Below are 21,384 nucleotides of genomic sequence, written 5' to 3'. Positions count from 1 at the left end.
GGACAATTTTGCTTTAAGTCATCATTATTACAATTGCCTGGTCTTTAAACCATCCCTCATCCAAACCTCTTTATGTATTACAGCTTTAGTCAGCAATCCTCTACACACACGTGCACGCACACACACACACACACATAAACACACAAAGAGCAATTTCCATTTAATCCATGTACAAGGCTGGAGCGTTCACAGACAATAACACGCAGACAAAGACGGATTTGAGTATGGCAGAATACCCTCGTCGACGAGCACACTGAGACCAGCATACACAGAGAGCAAGCCATACAGAGCAGTTTTATTTTCTTTTTAAGACTGGATGACTTGTCCACCACTGTGTATCCTCTAGCCGGGCTGAATGTTAAAACTGAACTAAATCCATAAATGAAGGAGAATACGGCCTGAATGCAAAAAAGCACAAAACTCAGTCTAGGTCTGGCTGTAATACAGGGAAAGCCTTATTTTTCACTTTAGTATGTTGGTGCTCGCGTCGCCAGCGGCTTGCACTGGAGCAAAATTAGCATGTAGGCCAACAGGTGAGGCGTTGCTACATGGAAACCGAAAACCAGTTCCTCAGAAGTGACCGACTTGCCTGTGTGGGGAGAGAATATAAAGTAAGAGGATGAAAGGAGCTCTTGCCCACAGCCATGATGCAACTGCACCTATTGACTAGCTTAATTACCATTAGCTGACCACTTGATTATCACATCAATAAAAGGCTGTGAAACTGAATGAGGCAAAGAACAGTGCGCGGTGGTCCGGCAAATATTTGCACGTTTTAGCAGGATATTACGAAACGCAGAGCGTTTTCCAGGACACTTTGTGCAAGTGTTTGTTATGTGAATTTCATCAGAAGCCCTAAAAGCAGTAATCCTCATGCATTGGTGCAGCCACCCACCCACCCCCCCTCACCCCTCCACCCCTTCGAGGATTAATTCTAAAGAGGTACTCGCTCACTGATGTTCGGGCTGTTTCTCTGATATGGTTAGCTGGGAGAGCAGCAGGCTCTGTGTCTGCAACAACTGTTCCCTCACAACCAGAAAGCAAGAGATTTGTGCTTGCTGGAACTAACTTGACTCAGCCACATTTGGTCTGCAAATCAAAGAGGAGACTAGGGGAATAAGCCCACATGTGTGCGAGGGAGGGAAATGTGGAAGTGCACTTTTTATGTCAAGGAACAGGGTCCGATGAAGTTTGTCATATTGTTTTTGTCTCATTTCCTTCCAAAGAACACACTCCCTTGGATTAAGTGGGCTGTGATTCGCTGTCACTGTGTGTCTCACCATGAAATCATTGAGGAATGCAATTATCACTTTGTACAACAGACATTTTTCTGAAATGAGAGCGAACGAGGGGAAGGAGGGAGGTGTGTGTGTGTGTGTGTATGTGTGAGTGGGGAGGGAGTGGGGTAACACCAGTTAATGTTGACCCAAATGTCTGCTCTCACTTCAAATTTCCTTTTGTTAAATTAGTTAAATCCAAATCTGCTGGCATATCAGGCCCCAGCTACGATTCATGAAGGGTCAAAAGTTTGCCTTATTAACTTCCTCTTTCTTCTAATAGATATTTCATTCCAAATCTTTGTCCACTAACCTCATGTTTTCAGTTGTTTTATGTCTCTTAAGAGCCATTATTTTCCCCATTATGACCTTTAAATGATCTGCTCAAAGTGCCACTGCCAAGGCTACCATTGTGCACTCCATTTCTCTTGGCAGACTTTATCCAAAATTCATTCCCTGAACCATAATTCTTGGGGAAATATTAAAAGATGTGTAATAGAAAGGGGACCGAATTGCCTTGGCCTACACTTGAGGTCAATTCGGCTCATTAGAATGGAGTGCAAATTTACAAAGGAGGCCGTTTTTGCATGCAACTCATTGAGTCAGCTGTAGCCTTTCATGCGGCGCTGGGCAGGTACCAAACTGTCACCCCGGTGCGCAGCGAGAGGTAAACTGTCACCTCCTTACTATTAAAAGAACTCCCCTGAGACAGAGAGAGGGAGGGAAGGAGAGTGGAGGGTACAAACTCATCTCCAAACAAACAGAAACAAACATTGCTCCCACACAGGCGGGTGACATGAACTGCCTGCTTTTTTTTACCCACTTACACACAACTCCAAGGTCAAGGTTTTTTTTTTTTTTTTTAAGTATCAGCACATTAATAATACAGCACTTAACAATTAGTGACACATAAAAAGTCTTGTTTAGTCGACAGCTTGAGCAAATTTACATTATTCAGCAAGGCTATTTGCTTGCATTTCAAGCGGATAAGGTGTAATATTTTATTTTATTTATTTATTTATTTTTAAGTAAGACTGTAATAATGTTTACCTATGCACCGCATTGGGTAAATTAAGAACACACATACAAAGACAAGCCCCTTAACACACATAAACACACAGCTGAGGCTATCTTTGGCTGCACACTGTACTGAATGTGCTTGGCAAGCAGGCTGATGAAAGGTAACAGCAGGAGAAGAACTCATTATAGATCATGATTCAAATATAAAAAGGTAGGTGGAACTTTTTTTTTCTTAGTACAACTTCATCTGGTCCACTTTTGATACAGTACACACAAGTGTGCTTGTCACATTTGACAACTCACCTCTGAGACCCTGATTTCATACAGTTTCTCCAGATGACATAATGACTAAATTGACTCCGGAGGCAGTTTGAAATGGATGACGGACTGTTATCATAAGACTACACATACTGACAACAACATCTGAGGCAATCTCTGATGGATCTTAATTTCTTTTTTTCAGATATTTAGTCCTACCTTTAAAGGCAGAGAAGCTGGGCATCTTCACATATCTGCGCACACACACTGACACCATGCATGTACACATATGCAAATACACATAAACACAATGTCCATATACTGTATATACACATGCACACAGACACACACATTGAAAGTGAGCTTAGCTGCAGAGTAGAGCCCCGAGGGCTGGTCTTTTGATTAATGAGGGGAGGAAGGCGAGGAGAGGAGGATGAAGCAGAAGTGTTAATGGAGCTATGATAGATTCCTCTAGGCCTGGTGTTTTATAGGTGAGTCTCCAGTGTATCTGCACAATGTAGCAATACTGTACCACAGAGAACTGTGAAGCCCGAGCCCCGTGTGGGAAGTGAAATATGTGGATCAGATTGACTTGAATATGGAGCAAAATACATTCACCTTTCATAATCACACAGCTAACATTATTAAGGGAGTTAATCTAACGGTAAATGGACATTATTGAAATACCATAGGTCATATTTCAGCCACAGAATCACTGAATCAGCTCCAAAATATAATTTATTCACCAACTTTATTGAAAACATCTTTATCAAAACTAGAGAAAAGAGCTAAGATTCTCTTGTAAAACACTGCTGAGAGACACATCCTTTGTTAACCCACTTCCTGACAACAGTGACAGCATTCTGTGCGATTTAGCAGGAACAGCCAAATGACTGTTAGCACCTGCCGAAATTTAACGTCTTTGTATTTAACGGCTTGAGTAAATGTTCTGAGTCAACAGTCTGTCCTCAGCTCACTGTCAGAAGCAAGTGGGGGAAATCTCTCAATGGCACCTCATCACAGAGAGAGCTGGAATAGTTTTGAATTTCCAAATACTCACTGATGTGAGAGAAAGCCGTAACACAAGGCTAAAATTAAGCAAATTGGGCTCAGATAGACACTTTATCTATAGAGGAAAAAGGTGGGTACAATCTAGGGCTTTAATGTTTGATCATGATGTGGAGCACTGTAGTGCTTTCATTCACAGTAACTACCCGTAAAATTATACAGTCACCAACCTACAAAACAGGACAGGAAGCTTTTCATTATTTGGCAGTTATGTATTAGCTTTTGCTTATTGCGGCTTTTAATGTATTCATTTGTTTAAATGATTAGTTGTAGACTTAATACATAACAAGAGGCTACAGTCATGCTAGCGGCTCTGTAACGCTGTGCTAAACACCACTTAGGCACGGCAGTGCTTTGAGCTTAATGCTAACATTAGCATGCTAACATGGTGATAGCATGCTCACAATGGCATGACGGAGTTTAGCAGGTACAATGTTTACCATCATCGTGGGTTTGAGCCCCACACCGGGAGGCACCGCCTCCCATTGGGCCAACACCCGTAGGAGGTGCCATAGGACTTCGGTGCATTGTGAACTGGGTGGCAGTCTCCCCTTTGACCTGGGCCCAGATCCACATAAGCGGCAGATGATGACATGACATGTTTACTATGTTCACCAGGTATAGCTGAGGCTTGTGGGTATTTTGTCAAAGTACTGGAGAAATTAAAAATTTGACCCAATGATGGTTCTACATGAAATGTTAAGGGAATTACAATTCATCCTGAGAGGAATATGATTCATCCCATACCACATTTCATGGCAACCCATCCAGTAATCCAGATATTTCACTCCAAAACCAAAAATATGAACATCATGTTGGCACTCGAGGAAAAGTCACAGCATCAACAAAGTCTGTAGGTTTCATCCTCAGGGGACCACGAATGTCTGTACAGAATTCTATTCCCATCCATCCAATAGTTGTTGAGCTATTCCATCTGGACCAAAGTGGTGGACTAACCCACAACAGACTGACACTGCCATCCATCACTGATAGCATGGCTAAAAAAATAAAGCGAGTAAAAAAAGAAAAATGGAAGAAAAATCAAAACGTGCTCAGATAATATGGCTGTTCTTTCTATTTTTGCTTATACAGTGTTGAATCAAGCGTTGTGTGTGTTGTCAGGGTGCAGGGTCTGCTGGGATTGGAAAGATTAAATAGCCATGAAGAGAGACCTCTTCTACTGAGCTGTGACTTCTCCCCCGATGGGATTAGAGAACTTTGCACTTTACAAAGCAGCTCATCAGAAAACATTGGGAACACAAAGCTGTTATGGACAGTGCCGCCTTGGTGTAAAATGTGTTTGTGAATGGATTTCAAGCAGGGGGGACAGAAAACAAGACTGAGACAGAAAGAGGGAGAAAAAGAAAAAAAAGTGGTAGGGAATTAAACTAAAGTTCTGTCCAGTATTCTGCGAGCATGAAACTGAGGACAAAAAAAGAGAGTGTTCATACAATGGGGCATTATTAGCCACCGGTCTTTTTATGGCGCATTACTTAATCAATCGGGTTTTAGACATTACTAACCACTAATAACAACATTTGTCCCTGTTCACGACAAAAAGCTTTTTTGATAATTAGGAACAACGGGAATCAATGATGTGAAATGTTCAAGTGAGGACTGGGCAGAGATTTATTTATGAAAGCGACTATATAATAGAGGCACATTTTTCACAATGAATAACGACTATTGGGCTGTTGTTCCCATATCCTGCTAGAGATGCAATTCATCAGGGCCAATAAGAGCTGGTAATTTGTCTTCAGGTCTTTGTCTGATGGAGGAAGCTGATGGAAACCAAAGGAATAAATGACCACACAATGTATAACCCTGCATATCTGTGAATTAATGCGGCGAGTCCAAAAACATCTATCAAGAAAGGAGGAGCTGAAAGTGGGCTACATGCACCCACAAGGCCCAAATCAAATCATAAACAAAACAAGGCATATTAAAAATCCTCTATCAGCTACAGTTTCAGTTTCTTTTTGGCAATAAGAAAGATGGAGTAGAGAACACAGCTAATTGTGGCCACTGGATGTAAAAATCTGATGATTTGCTAGCTGATATAATCTGATTTCTTTTCTTTTCGATCACATAAATCCACGTTGTTTGGAAGTCTCAATTGCCACAGGTCAAGTTACAGTTCCTGGGTTGAAAAACCTCTGGACATCCACCATTCTGCACGGCCTCTCATTGTTAATAGTGAGTGCATGAAAGTGGCAGAATCCTATCTTAAATGGCCATGCCATCTTGGACAGTAGACACATTGTTCTCCACTTCTTTGCCTCTGCTTTGGTGAGTGCTTGTGCGCCAACATGAGGGAACATACCCACACACCAATACAATACACGTTGTCCACATAAAGGCCACTGGTCGCTGGAAACAAATACCCACTTGTAAGTTGAATAGAGCTTAGATAGACAAAAAAGAAATAATAATAGATAATGGACTGAGTTATAGTAGACACAGATGAGAAGAAAACAGTAAGGAGTCCAGAAAAGTACTTTTGGAGTAATTTCTCTTGATTTTATCCTGATATCTAATGACCAAAAGGACAAAAAACTGCTTTATTTGCACTGTTACCTTACAGTGACCACTGTAATGTAATTTTTCTCTGCAGGCCTGGAATCAGGTCTTAAAGGTCTCCGAAATCTCACATTTCAATTTTTTTTAGTTCTTCAGTGAGATTTTTGGAAACAGCATAAGAGACCTTTTTTTTTTTTTATTGTCACTTAATGGCAGCCATCATAGATGCAGTAAGTGTTTTTTTCCCCATAAGATTTTAAAAGGTAGGAGTCAAAGTTGAGGCATCCTCACTGAAAAGGGAATTTGTAAAAAAAAAAAAAAAAAAAAAAAAAATGCCTTTTGTTCAGTGGTGGAGGATCTGTAATGAGTGAGCTGCTGCAGATGGCTTGGAAGTTGTTTACTGTGTGTTGCTTGAAATTGATTGCAAGTGGAAAAGCCTTAAAGTTGCCACTGAATTTATTTAAAATATTTTGTGTTGTGCTTTTTGCATCAGCAATTTAAAAAGTAAGGAAAGGAAAGGACTGCAACTGATGTTAGTTTTCTTTATTGATTAATTTGCCAATTACTTTCTCCATTAGTCACTTAATTGGTTAGTTTGTGAAATGTCAAAAAATAGTAAGAAAATGCTTAACACAATTTCTTTGACCCCGAGGTGCCGTCTTCAAATTGCTTGTTTTGTCTTATTCCAAAGATATTCATTTCACGATAATATAAAACAGCGAAAAACAATTCATCAATTAGCAGAATAGTTGCAAATTTCCTGTAGATCGATTTAATGATTGAACAACTAATGATTTAAGTTATAAGTGGATCGGTCAACCTTCAACTGTGGCATTAACATCATTTCTTTCCCAATCGAGCAAAGATGGATAGATACATGGATTTTACATTTATCACATGAGTAAACAGTCATAATAAGTTTCTAACCATGAGCCAGTATAGCTGGTAGGAGTATTACACCATGTAATTTGATGCATTGAAAAACAGTCACAACAAATTACCAGTATTCCTTGCTCTCAGCGTCTGACGTATTGTGCTATGGAACACTGTAACAAAAGTACTGTACATTAAAACCTACATATTAAACTTTGCAAAAATCTCCTAAAGGACCAAGAGTGGAAAGATTCTAATAAGTCCTGTGCTGCAGTAATCGTCACACACATGCACAGTCTGTAAATTACGCACAGTTATTTTCCCCAAAACAAACTATACGAACACCCAAGACTGTGAAATGGTTCGCTCATAAAAAAGTAATTTTAAGACCCAAAATCGCTTCAGTAAATCGATAAACAGGACTGTAGCCCATCTTTCTGCAAATGATATCCTTGTGTTAAAATGATGAATAACTTAAGCTCTCAGTCTGCATTATTTGTTTACATCCACACTTTTGGCTGATTGTATTTTCACTTCTCCTCATTCCGGGCCAGACATAATGCATTTTTAATGTGTTTTCTGCTTTGACATTTAATGTTGCGGTTTGACCAAGGCGCTCTCATAACTGCACTTGGACGGCATTAGAGAACAACTTTGTAACTTTGTAATTTTATTCTTCATGCAAGTTCCAGTTAGCTATGTATTATATAAAGAGTACATGTATATTTTTAAGATCTGTGTTTGTTGGTTAGTTTGCTGGTTTTAATCTTTTTTTTTTTTTTGGAGGGGGGGGTGCTTTGAAATTAAAGGAGACCAGGGAAGTCCAGTCCAACACAATGATATCAGACTCCCTGGTTTTAAGATGCTCAGTGGCACTTCATAGTCAAGTCACAAAATATCAACAGTGAACTGCACTGGGAATCTGGGGATTTGGTCCACTATTGGACACCAAAACAATATCAAGTTGAGTACAAGGTAAAGTCGTCTTACCTTGCAAAATATATGATTATATTTTTGTCTGCTTTTTTTCCCTTGCCACTTACTGCCCCTGTCTGAAAACAACACTATGAGAGCAGTGAGAGTGAATCAAAAACATGAGCTGCAAGCTGCTATGGAGCCCTGTGACATCCTTCACATTACACGTAGTCATGAGGTCCATTGCTACTGAAGAAATACTAATTATAGTAACTTTAAATATCTGAAATTAAGTAAAATGATAATCTTGTGGTTCTACTATACATTTGTTTGTGTTTAAAAGAAGTCAGTGTTGAGTTTGTTGTGTGTACTGTTTATCTCGGTAAAAATACTGCGATGTTACTGTGGCGTGAAACAAAATTTGAACAAGAACCTATCTGTGTGTGAAGTCTACACGTGAAATGCTCTGCGTTCTATATTACATATCTGCCTCTGAGCAAGCATCGGATCTACGGCTCCTTTGAAGTGTCAAAACATGTTTGTGAATGGAGAGAGAATGAATGGCAGACAGGCTGACCTGCAGCAAACTTAAAATTACCGTTTTTGTTAAGGCTCAAAGAAAAGTTAGACAGACTGGGGGTGGGTGGGGGGCGAAAATATTAAACAGCTGACCTTTTCTATTTACCACAGTGATCCTAAACCTGGGAAACATGTACCTGGACTGAGACTGACACACAAATTACTCAAAGGTCATGTTATTCGGCTTTTCAAGAGGAGTCCAACTGATAGCATCAGCCGTTTTCCACTGAAAGGAAAAAGAAAGAGCCACACGGATGATGGCAATATCACTACTGCTGTTTCTCAGACACTGCCAGATTTTATGTTTTTCTCTTTGCGGAGACACTTCACTTGTTTTTGGCTCTTGTGGGCATTTAGTTTGTCTTCATGTAGTAAAAAAAAAAAAAAAAACACTGTATGGTACAAAGCCACGGGATTAAAATTAATTGAGAATCCACACACTGTTCTCTGGCAGCAGATTGTTTACTTGTTTGTCGGATGCATGTGTGTGCCAATTCTTCAATGCCGAACCAAGCCAATTTGTGTGAATGTGTATGTGTGCGCATGTGTGTGTGTGTGTGTGTGTGTGTGTCTGAGCCTTTGCACAGTGTCAGGGGGAATAGCCTGTTGGGGTTATGGAGGGTGCAGCGTGGGGTGATGAATAGGATGCTTTTGTGCTCAGTCTCTCAACTGTCTGCGAACCAGTGAAGGAGAGAAAGGTGAGAGAGAAAGGGGGATGAGGTGAGGGAGATAGCCAGATAAAGGGGAAAGAAAAGAAGAGGAGAGATAAAGTAGGGGAGAAGAGATGAGGGAGACACTGTGAAGTGCGGGGAGTACAGGTGAGACGCTGGGGGACGGGAGGTGAGAGAATGGGTGGTAAGGTGAGGAAGAGGAGGGGGATGTGAGAGAGGAGAGGAGAGAGAGACTACTTGTGCATTCAAGAACACTGCACCGTTGTCTCCTCAGCCAACAAAGAGACAAAGAAGCTAATGTAGGAAATCGTTGCTATTCATGTCAGTGGAAAAAGAAAACAAATGTCCCAGGAGAAAGCAAAAAGACAAAAAAAAGAGAAAGAGAAAGGAGAGAAAGTGCCCTGGTTGGTAATTTTGATCACTCTGCAGAACACAGGCCTGACCTCGTGGCCTCAACCTTCACACATGATGGGGTTTGGAAATGAGCCAATCATATTGACGGATGCTGATGAATACAGCCAAAGCTGTTGGCACTGGTGTGGCCACTTTAATGCACACTGCATAAAGAGAACCGTTCAGCTGTACTACTTTCTAATAAAAAATAATGTATAATACACTTTAAATGACACAGCATTACAATAGAGACTGAGGTGGGAGCATTAGAAGGTCAACTGTGATGCAAAGTCTTGATATGTGATATTTGAAAGACCTTTAAACACTAAAAAAAACACGTTAAATAACCATCACATGAGGAGGAAAAACACCCAGGACCTCTCTCATCTGAAAAGACACATCCAGCTGCTCTGACGGGTGGAGCTAGGTATCGAACCTCAGTACTTCACTGGTACCACATGTAAAATGTGTCTGAAGCAATAATCATCAAAAACTGCCAAAAACTGAAAGCTGGCGTCTAATGATGAAAAAAATTAGTGACCAATCAGTGTATTCGTCTATTTTCTGATTTATATAACAAAGAATTAATCCATTCATTAAGAAAATAATTGATAGGCTCATCCATAATGAAACGAATCTTTAGTAGCTGCCCTATTTCAATTATCATGTCAAATTCTTCAAAGTGAAGGATCAAAAAAAAAGGACTGTTTTGGTATCATTTAAGAAACTGAGGTATCACATGGCAGAGTACTGACACATTTCAAATGATACCCACCCCTAGTGACAGGATCGATCATTGGAGGGAGCTCTCGTGTTGCACCTTTTGGCTGTATTTTCCTGAAGAAGTGAAGAGGGCAGTGCATCTCCGTTTGCATGTTACTAAATCTGAGTCTGGGTCTGCATGTATCCAGTTATCCCTCTGCTCAGACACTCCATACGGCATAGCAGGATAATGATGCCTCAAGTCTCTCCTCAGAGCCATAAACACTACTGAGCTGTTGAGTCATCGATGAATGGAAAGAAAAAAAATTTGACAAAAATAAAGTAAACATGATATTTGTTATGTTGCAAATGGGCTCCAAAACAAGACTTTTTGGATTTTAGCCAACTCTGAATATAAATCCCTTCTCCCCAGATGTGCATCATTCCATTCAGCCCACACATGTGTGTATCTGACACACATTTGGGTCTTCATCTCTCTCAAAAACACATCATGAAAATTCTCACTTGAAATTATGCTATTTAGCACCAAGAAGCTTTTTTGTTTTTGTTTTTTGTTTTTTCCCTCCACAGAAAAACTAATCAAACGAGAGGAATAATCACAGGGATGTATCAATGCCTGTTGATTGAGGCAAACACATACCTATTCCTGTTCCATTTTGTTGTTTTTCTGTCTAATTCAGAATGAGAATTGGCTTGGAATAACTAACCCGGGCATGGACAGATAAATATTTTCAGTCTACCCCCACTGGGGTCCTCTGAGGCCATCGCAGCATGGCTTTTCTATGATGAAACAGCAGTGAGCGGAGGAAGGGCTGAGGGAGTGGGCGATCAGGACACAAACTGTTTTGTTTTTTTTCCACAAACAGCAGGATGAGATGTGGGACTGGCAGAGATATGGTATCCATACCTTAAGCACAGCAAACACAGCATGCATCCTCACTAGCTTTGCAAAGTCACCCACACACACACACACACATAGCCTCTTTTTCTGAATGCGTCTATCTAATAGCATATGCCAGAAGTAAATAAACTGAGCCAACTGTATAGGAGCGAGTTAATTTGTATGTTAACAACAACAAATGCGTTGTTGTTGTGATTTCACTTGTTATATCAGGACAATGTTGTTGTGCAAGTCCTTTAGGAGCAGGGACGGTTTCTCTTACTCAACAATTACAACTCTAAAGAAGCAATCAGAAAAAGCCTCAATCGCAGCAAACAATAGTAGAAAAGTGTTGATGAAGCCAGGTGATGATGTGAGGAGGCAGACATCATTAGCCTCCATCATCACACTTCATCAGAGGAGAGGGAGTGTGCCTGCTCTGTTAGCATAATGAGCTGGAAGTATGAACAAAAGCAGATGGCTTTATGAGTCACACAATAAGGCGCTCGTAATTGAATATATATCATTCATTTCAATATAAGCTGTTAAGCCATTTTTCTCCTTGCTGTATCTCAATGGAAATCCATTATCGTGGCATTGAGGAGCTGCAATCACACCGAATCAGCTGGAGTTCAACGAGACTTTTCATTACTGAGAATAATTCATCGAGGCTGAAAAGAGAGTTAAAGTACAGTAAGGCTGAGCTGACTGATAATAGGCGGATGATCATTTGTGCAGTGATAAACGGCATTCCCGGTATTCCTATTATGTTGTCCATCCTGGAATTCATATGACATCGTGTTAATTTGCTCCTGACACTGTCATAAAAGGATGTATCGCCTGTGGCGCTCAGTTGTAAGTGACCTTATTAGACTGTAATGTTATGGTGTGGTTAATGTCTTCATACTTTTACAGAATATCTCAATCAAAAGTGAGATTATAAACCTTTTGCTGTGGCATTTTATCTCTTTATAGGTAGTTTACTCTTACTCCTATGTAATTACAATTCTTTTTGAAAAAGTGTGTTATCCGTCTAAACATTTTGCAGCCTAACACTGCCAGAACTTTCTCAGAGGAAATAAAGTTACAAGCCGTATGATTCACAATGAAATGCACATGACACTGAGCTGTCAATCACCCAGACTTTACCAACATCTCAGTACGAGCAGAAGTATTTTTGCACAAAGCACTGAGTGAAACTTGGCCGCTGCCCGTGCTGCTCTAATCTGTTTTTCCTCTTGAAGAGCTCCCAGCAGGACGGCTGCCTATGGAGCAATTAAAGCCTCTTTCTTAATCCAGCCGCCCCTGATGCTAAAAGACGGCAAACAACTGGAACTCCTCTTCCTCTTCATCCCACACCACCACATTCTCCTCCTCCTCCTCCTATTTCTCCTCCACCGCGCAAGACAGCAAGTGCAACAGTACTCACCCCCAGTTTCTTACTCCGTATCCTCACGTATCCCTGTTTGACTATGTCGTTGAAGTTGGAAGCCATGGTGAGGGGAAGCGGGTAGCTTCCTGCCCGAGGTGAAAAATAAAATAAAGTAACCTCTGTTTTTTTTATGTGGCGAAATCTGTTACTGAAGGATCGGTCGGTCCGACATCCAGCGGGAGGAGAGCGAGCGGTGGGCAACCTGCTCCTGTGTCAGCGCTCAGGCTGCCCGGCTTCAGCGGCGCGATTCATCCGGGAGAGGAGGGAGATACCATTCGTCAGCTGATTCACTTCATGCGGGAGAGGAGAGGAGAGCAGAGGAGAGGCGCGCTTCCTGGACCACACCATCCCCGAAAGGGGTGGGGGAATATATGACAAGGAGGGCGGGAGGGGGTATCTTTAAATCAAGGGTGGTGGCCACCACTTATTATGCTCTAATCTGGATTATTTTTAAAATGTATGTAAATATATTTTTACCATTGTTATTGTCCTAAAATTGTAAGTAGGCTACTGTCGCTGGGGTGAACAGAACAATGACTTATTTCCCCAGAGGCTCAATTGGAAACGAACTAATTAGGGTTGCCAAGTGGATTAGTCCACTGATATTTGTACATGGTCATTTGGTCACATGTCATTTATGTGAAAATGAGCTCAGTCATAATATCGCAGTTATATCTCTGGAACGAAATTATAGCCTATTAAAATATACTTTTATCTTTAAAGTGGCCTTTTGTAAACCTTTGAATGAAGAAATACCACTTTCTTCCTCTTGCAAATAAAATTTTATTCATTTTATAAGCAAATGTATTCTAGTTCATATTGTTTTACAGCCTTACTTAGTCTAGCATGACCACTAGCTTCTGGTGGCTCATGTTAGCAAATGTTAGCATTGCTGACATTTGCTAACTTTAGATGGATATTGTTCTACAACTGACATTATAATTCCTCCTGATCAATTAATAATTGGGTTTTTAACAGAACAGTCAGTTACATGAGGTACTAACATTTGCTTGCTGACTCCCAGTCTAACTGTGGTGCTATGACACTTTAGCATTTAACGTTATCCTGTCACAAATAGCCACAATGGCTGCTGAATTTAACCAAGATTTTGGTTGGATTATTAGCTATAAATAGAATTATATCAATAAAGAGACAGCTGTATATAGATTTGTGTATTAGGGGGGGTGACATGATCAAGCAACAAAATAATTGAAAACCATTTTAATAACTGATAAATCCTTTCAAGAAATACCTGCCACATATTATTCCAGCATCTAAAATCTGAGGATTTGCTGCTTTTATATTATGTGATAGTAAACTGTCTACTTTTCAGTTCTGAAGAGTTGGTTTTTACAAAATAACACCTTGGGTTTTAGGAAACACTGGTGGTCATTTAAAACCATTTTCTGATATTTTTTGGACTAAAGAATTAATAGATTATTAGCAAAATTACAAACAGCACGTTAGCTGATAATAATAGATAAATAGATTTATAGATGATAAATGTACTAATTGTTAGTTACAATTGTAAGCTGCAGCAAGGATATTTTTTGACACCATAGATTGTGACTGAATTTCATCAATGAATGGACCATACTGGAACGGAACAGAATGGACTTTACTTTGCATAGTTGTGTAGGGTTGATAGGTCACAGTAGTGTCTGGAGTCAGCCTGTAAAAGCAGTATATTATTTTGCAACAAATTAGAGGCCTGGAATATACTGAGTTAGGGCACATGTCATTCATCCTTTTGATCATTAAAATCATGTATAAGCAAGTGCTCAAGGCCAAGATCAAGATGCTTGCCTTGATCTTGACTCTCTCAACATGAGAGAGTGTTATTAACAAGGCTACTTGTTCAGTGAATTTTGATGCAACTTTTGTAATCTGAAGTAACCATTCAAATTCTGTCTTCCCCATTTCCCACCAACAATATGTTCAAAGAAAATATGCAAATATACGACAGAGCTTAGTGTTTAGACTAATTTGCAACCCACTTTGTGCCTTGCCTTTTGGTTATTACCTGTCTGAATATAATTTCCATATTTTTCACCAGACAGCCCGCTAATAAGGAAATACAATTTGAGATTGCCAGTGTGTAAGCACCATGTTTTGTCATTATTAGGTGGCCCTGAATTGATGTTGTTTGATATATTGAATAATAAAACCAGATAGTCCAGTGCCCCATTAAAAGATCAAATAAACTGTAAGCGAACCACACTGTCCAAAGCTCATAACCACCGCCTGCAGCTTGTATACTGTAGATACAATGCTGAAGATTGGCAATCAAAAAGCCCTGGAAATAAAAGAACAGAAACAAATTTTGATCCCTGCCAAAGCTATAATCCTGATCGGGATATAGTGAGAGGCGTAGCTGGGGTTGTGCAATCGCACAGAGTGAAATCCTTGGTATTAGACAGCAGATGGCTCAGGTGTATTGACATGAGAGACTGCCATTACTTATGTTGATTAAAATGTGGAGACGAGAAGTGGCTTATGTAACAGAATTATATAAACAACTATATGATTAAGTGAAGATCAGAGTCTTTTTCTCACAGAATACCTCTTGACGGATTCCTTTATTTTACACTTTTCAATGTAACAATAAGAAAGCGTCGTAGATTAATGTTGCAGCATCAGAGAACAGATTTCCTTTTATAAATGAGGGCGCGAATGTTCCAGCTCAGCCCGTCTTTTGTAGCTCTGCTCAATTATCCTATTGCTCATACTAATTTATTTATTTGTTGTGTTGCACAGCAAGAAAATTTCCTCTGCTGAGAAAGAGGAGGGCTTTTGTTCAGTGTGGCATAGATGGCTGCCGCTTTGAGAAGTGCTGTTCAGTCAAGTGTCAGCTTTTGAGTCCAGAGGTAAAACTCAATGTCTGTATTTTGTGTCATGTTCATCACATTCACAAGGGCGCACAAAACAGCAAGCTGCCACCTCTCGAACAAACAGCTTGACTTTGATAGTCTTCATATCTCCCTGGAAGTGTCCTCAAATTTCAGACTTGTCAAAGTTGTTTTGTCTTCATAATCCTCTTTGTACAACATGGCCCTGTTCCATTCCCACTGCGTTGTCATCCTCTCTCTAAGAAAAAACAATGCTGACAGCAACAATGTCTTTTCACTGCACTAAATATTGTGCTCTGGTGATTGTCATTACCGAGAACTATCCTGGTTTCGGGGAAGTAATTTCCTGCCATGACACAAGACCAACAACCAGACTGGCCTTGGCTGGTCTCAGGTAGAGAGGCTGCATGCCCAGTGTTCAGGATGCCATACAAACCCACATATGGCCCTGACATACATGAATGGCTGCCAACAAGGTCAGATGTGTTGAGAGTCACTCAAGAACAGAGGGACCTTCACCAAGGTCATGGGGAAAGCAGCCAGTATCTGCTGAGCTGTAGAAAACAACTCTTGTCCAATATGGCAATTTATCAGATATTGACCTCATAATCATCACCATTTTTCATAGACGTTCCGCATCACTTATCCAAGTACCTTCTTGTCTATGATGATTAATACTGGGAAGACTGAGCTGCTCACAGAGAAACCGCGTCATCCATTAAAGCACTAACCAACCCTAAAAACTACCCTGAACTGTTTATTTAGTCACAGCCAAGGCAGACGTAAACTTAAAATCATTTTTGATGGTCTGGTGAAATATTAAAATTGCTTTTGCATTAGACGCTTAGCTTGTCTCAGTCCTATTTGGCAAACGTTCACAAGCACAAACAGCTAAATAATTAACACATTCTAAAAAGATAAGCGGGGTGAATGAGTGGAAGAGGGAGAGAAATGCCTCTCCATGCTTAGTTGTTTGCCAGGTAAGCATTTTTACATGTGGGCGGAGGAGAGAAAATAGAGATCACACAGGCAGAGTTATGGTAATGTTCTGCTCCGGGTTGCTGTGCTCAAGTTTTTTACAGCAACCCGTATCAGCCTGATATGTTAATAGGCACAATGGGATTTGGGTTTGATTAAATGTCAATGCCTGGAGGAAAAAAGCAAGTGTGGACAGAGGAGGGGGGAAAAAGGCCCATTTCTCAGAATAAGAGATGTAGGCTGATTTGGGCTCAGTGGGTCCTTGGCCATGCAAGGAGGACATTGGTTAGTCACACAACAGGACAGCTAAGGTTGTGTGTAGTCCCAGAGGATTGGGCCATGACATGTTTGTGATTTACTCCATAACAGTTAGAAGTAGTAGTGGTTGGAGGGCCTCTCTGTCCTTCTGCAGAAGGTGAGTCGTGAGAGTGGGCGATTTGAGAGGGTCCTTTACTTCAATCACAGATGAGTGTATGAGTAGAGCGTATAAGCCTATTACAAGGGTTCCCTGCATTACCAAATTAACCCCAAAAAATTTTTGTCTGAAGAGCTGAGGATGAGGATGCTTGTGGAAATTAATTTGCAAGGTAATCTAGCAGATATACCTTTTATGATTGTCCATTTTTTAAATTCTAGCCATCTAAAATGAGATAACGTGTACATTTGCATTCAGAGAAGATTTATAATTGTAAATGAGTGCATGAGTCAGAAAATGAACTTTAGAAGGAAACTACGTAGGTGCGCAAATGATCATTATGCTAATGGGGGACAATGAATGGAGAGGAAAGGGAGTGATGGGAGGAAAACAGGAAAGAAATGCACACAGATGAGGGTGAAGCAGAGGGGGAAACACAAAAAAATAGGGCGAAGAGAGCGAGGAAAAAGCATGGGCACAATGAACAGAAAAGAAATGGATCAGTCCCAGGGAAAGGCTATACCTCCTGCTGTTATGACCCAGTCTTTGTGTCCTAAATTGGGGTCCATCTTGTGTCACAGTGAGGCTGAAACCATGACTGGATCTCAGGAGACTTAGCTGTTCTGCTGCTTTGGCATTTCTCATAGAAAACGACCTGGGGGGGAGGCTGAATCCACAGTTCTCCTTGTGCAAGATAGGGGAGCATAATGGGTGCCTCACTCCACTTCCACAAGAGTGATGAGAGGCCTGTTTTATCTTGTTTTTCTTTTTTTTTTCTTTTTTTGTGCAACACAGCTAATTTGGAAACCAGAAGCTAAATTCATCAAGTTTCAAAGTGAAGGAGTGACTGGTCTTGGATCACTGACCAGGTCCTTCATGCGACCATCTCATTCATTTTAATTGTCTTTCATACTCAGGGACGCTTGACAAATTAGTGCCAATGTTCCTAGGATTAATTCACATCAGGTCTTTTGTAGTTATCATTTTGATCAGGCCTCTTAATTGTTTTTAAAATCCCATTTCAGATTGTTAAAACATTATTATTTTTGTTGTCAACATATTCATTTGACATTAGAAGACTGGAATCATGTTTGTTGTAGATGTCCTTACTTTTTAAGCTATTTTGGATCTGTTAATTTCATCACTGTATTTATTTCTATACCAGAGCACTACATGTTAAACTAAGCAGGGATTAATGCTAAAGGACACCCCAGAACAACACATGCTGTAGTCTAATGGGTGTGAACCATGTTCTCCCTCCTCACTCTGCCACTCTTTAGCCCCTGATCCTCCATCTCTCTAAATAATGTGTAATTATACATTCATCAGCACATGTGGCGCTGTGTCTCTTTAACTCATCACAGGCTCTCCAAAAAAAAGAAAGGCGACAGACAAGCGTGACTAATATGTATGCCCTGTAGAGGGCAATATTGTCTGCAGCGTAAGGAGGAGTACTTTGAAGGGGCTGTTTAAATGTCTTCATGTTCCTACTGTATGATAATAAGACACTTGTTCAAAAAATTTCATAAGGTGATGAATGAGCAACATATAAGTTGCGTCTCAGATGATTTATGTTGCTGCATAAAAACAAAAGCCAATCAGTAACGGGGGGAAGTGCTTTATCATGTGCATTTTAAATCTACACACAAACTAAGATGCTTTGTAGTTTGTTGTTGCTAGGTTCTGAAATACTGATGAGGATATCTTTATCACTGCCTGTCACATTTAATATGAGCATCAAATGGTTTAGCGCAGATTCATGAATTTCCTTGCAAAAGGTCCTGACCCTCTGCTCAGTTTGAAAACACCTTTAACAAGCATGATAAGAGTAGCCCAGGGTCAAATTTGGCTAAAACTGCACCTTGAGAGCTGCAGGTTATTGCCTTCCTTATTTAATCTGACTGATTTAATATAAAACAGGTGATGCTTGTGCTTTTCTCAATGGTCATGGCTTGTGGGCCCTTCATCGGGATTGGCAGAAGCACATGACTCCAGTGCTCACCGTCCAGGTCGGGACAAAGCTACTCTTTTACCTCCAGGGCTCGCTTCACAACGGCTCATGTGTGAGCATGGAAAAAGAGTGGAAATCAAACCTCCTCTGTAAATACATGAAAGGTCAGCGATGACGTCAGAGACCGGGGACGGCCTCCTCCATGATTTTGCGGCCCATCATCGGCGCCCGATCCGTTGCGCCTCTTTTTATTTTGCACTCTGTGCACCCTGACCACGATCCCAATGTAAATGCAGTAGTACACTCCTGTCACAGACTTGTGTTTGGTATGTCACCCACTGCTCATAAGTCTGTCTACTGTGCCATGTGTTGCAGGAAGCTACAAAAGGAATATTTTTTTTGCTGACTTGCACAAAACTTGAAAACAAACTTATTTTGGGATTCCGTTAGAGGTAGAGTACTATGAACTGTAGTTTTTCATGAGTTTATTCATTTTTCATTTTTCATGCTGTGCTCTTCTTCCACTACCCCTAGGCCCTCTAGGCCTTGGCCCAAAACTCTCCCACTTCCTCTTTCTTGTATTATGACTGACTGCAAAGGAGTGTGTGTGCCTCTCTTCCATGCATGGCCTTATTGTTTTTCCGTGACCCTCAACTGTACTGTATGTAGCTTTTCAGACTGTTCCTTGTTGTCTTGCCAGGCATCTTATACTCTGTTCCAGTTCTTTCTCGACATTTATTTTCCTTTCCGTTGCAAACAAGTTTTTTTTTTACACGCAGGTTGTCTGATTGTAACTTGGATAGGCAAACTCTGTTTTGAAACTGAGTCTATATCCTCTGTTATGGATGGCTTTGTGTGTGAAGATTGATGCCACATTCCTGAGCTACAATTTTGTTGTTATTGCTATGTTATGTATTCTTAGCTGACCCACATCTGGAGCATAAACAGGAAACCTTTGGCCCTGTTAGACAGCTAACTTATAGAAACTGCCCTTTGTAAAAATAAGGCTGCAAGAAAACATTGATCCTCTGAAGTACCTGGAGACGACTGGGAGGCTAAAAAAAATTGGCTTTAAACTCCTCCAAATGAAAGATCTGAATTTGTTCCTTTAAATGCCCAGATTTGACTCAGACTTGTCATTATTTATTCTGAGGGGCAGATCTCACAGCAGAGCAGTCTGGGAGGCAGCCAGCCCCTCCTGGAGAGGTACTGTAAGCACAACTTTCCCTGTTCCGCAGTGCTTGTTTTAGGAAAGCCTTTTACATGTGGCCCACATCTGCATCTAACACATAAAACTGTTTCACTGACGCCCATATATACAAATGTCAGTGTCTTTTGTGTGCAAATTGTTGCCACTAACAGAAATGTATGTTCAACACTGTGCGCACACAAAGATAGTCGTGTTCAAGAGGGAGAAAATAGTACAACTTGTGAATATGTAGATGTACAATACTGTGTTTAGCATAATCTGCAAGGAGTACCTTTGCCAGATGTTCTTAATTGGGTTTACTCACCTGAGTATGCTCGAACAAAATAATCTTGTTGCAGCAAAAGCTCACGTGTCTTAATTTTCTGTCAAACAAGGGAACCTTTTCTCTTGGAAAGCCTCCTTTGTTTGTGTTGGACTCTAAAACACAAGGACTATTTGATCCTTCTGCCTCCTGCAATTAACCTGGTACAACACACTGGCCAAGTCTGAGTTGCTGACATTGTGTAGCTGGTGTAACTTCAGCACACTCAAATGGCGCTATTTTGTCCTAGGATTCAATAGGCACCGCTAATGCTCACATTACAGATTATACCAGCATACCATAGCCATTCACATGAAGGTAACTATTGATTTGACAGTATTAGGTCACACTGCTCACACCACAGTCCAGTAAAAGAACCATGTCACATGCTTCTTTGCCTCTTGAGAGTTCTGGGGAGAAAAACTGGACACATTTGAAGACAATCTTTTTTTCAGTTGAGTTTTCTTGTTTCAAGGTGGAATGATCCTCCTTTAGAGAAAGAACCATGCTTCGAAAACATTCAACACAGCTTTAACCTTCCCTCTTTTGGCTCCTGACTGACACTATTTAAAGTATCGGTTTGAATATCTGGTATTCCGGTAGAATTCACTAACTGAATGGACTGACTCATCAATTTGAACGCATGCTTAAAGATGTTCAATTTCACTTCTGTAGTTGGGTGGGTTAGTCACAGCAGAGCCAGTTGCTAATGAATGGTTATTATAAATCAAATGTCTAAGATTTGTCAGAGGTTTGTTTTAAAAGCATAGAGGCCTAAAATAACTCAATAATTATATGAGTCACCTTGCCACTCAGGAAAAGCTTATTTTTTCTCCACCAAAGTACCCACTCCATCTTTGCAAAAACACATTCACAGTGTGGCTATGTACATGTAATATTTTTGGATCGTGAGGGGAAAAAACCCACTCCCTGTCAAATTTTATGTTTTGTTCATCTGCCAAAGTAAAGGTTTGACAAGAAGGAACACAGTCATTAGCACTGGCAACCATAACTTTTCACCTTGGTGCTGACGGCTTCCCTGACTGCATCACAGCTATCTGATTCCCATCC

At 40.5% G+C, this 21,384-nt stretch overlaps 1 protein-coding gene across 2 annotated transcripts in view; it reads right to left on the bottom strand.

Annotated features, from left to right (window-relative positions):
- dok6 (docking protein 6) overlaps positions 1-12,690 on the bottom strand; it is a 39,779-nt gene extending 27,089 nt beyond the window's left edge. Inside the window, exon 1 of one of the 2 annotated variants that reach the window (XM_041065474.1) lies at positions 12,607-12,690. In XM_041065474.1, coding sequence (XP_040921408.1) covers positions 12,607-12,672 — 66 coding nt within the window. In that variant the 5' untranslated portion in view covers positions 12,673-12,690. The remainder of the gene's footprint in view (positions 1-12,606) is intronic. The other variant, XM_041065473.1, reaches the window with a different exon arrangement.
- Positions 12,691-21,384: the final 8,694 nt, after the last annotated feature.

This window comes from Toxotes jaculatrix, chromosome 20 (assembly GCF_017976425.1).
Source record: "Toxotes jaculatrix isolate fToxJac2 chromosome 20, fToxJac2.pri, whole genome shotgun sequence".
NCBI lineage: Eukaryota > Metazoa > Chordata > Actinopteri > Toxotidae > Toxotes > Toxotes jaculatrix.
This window is presented reverse-complemented; position numbering and strand designations above follow the sequence as displayed.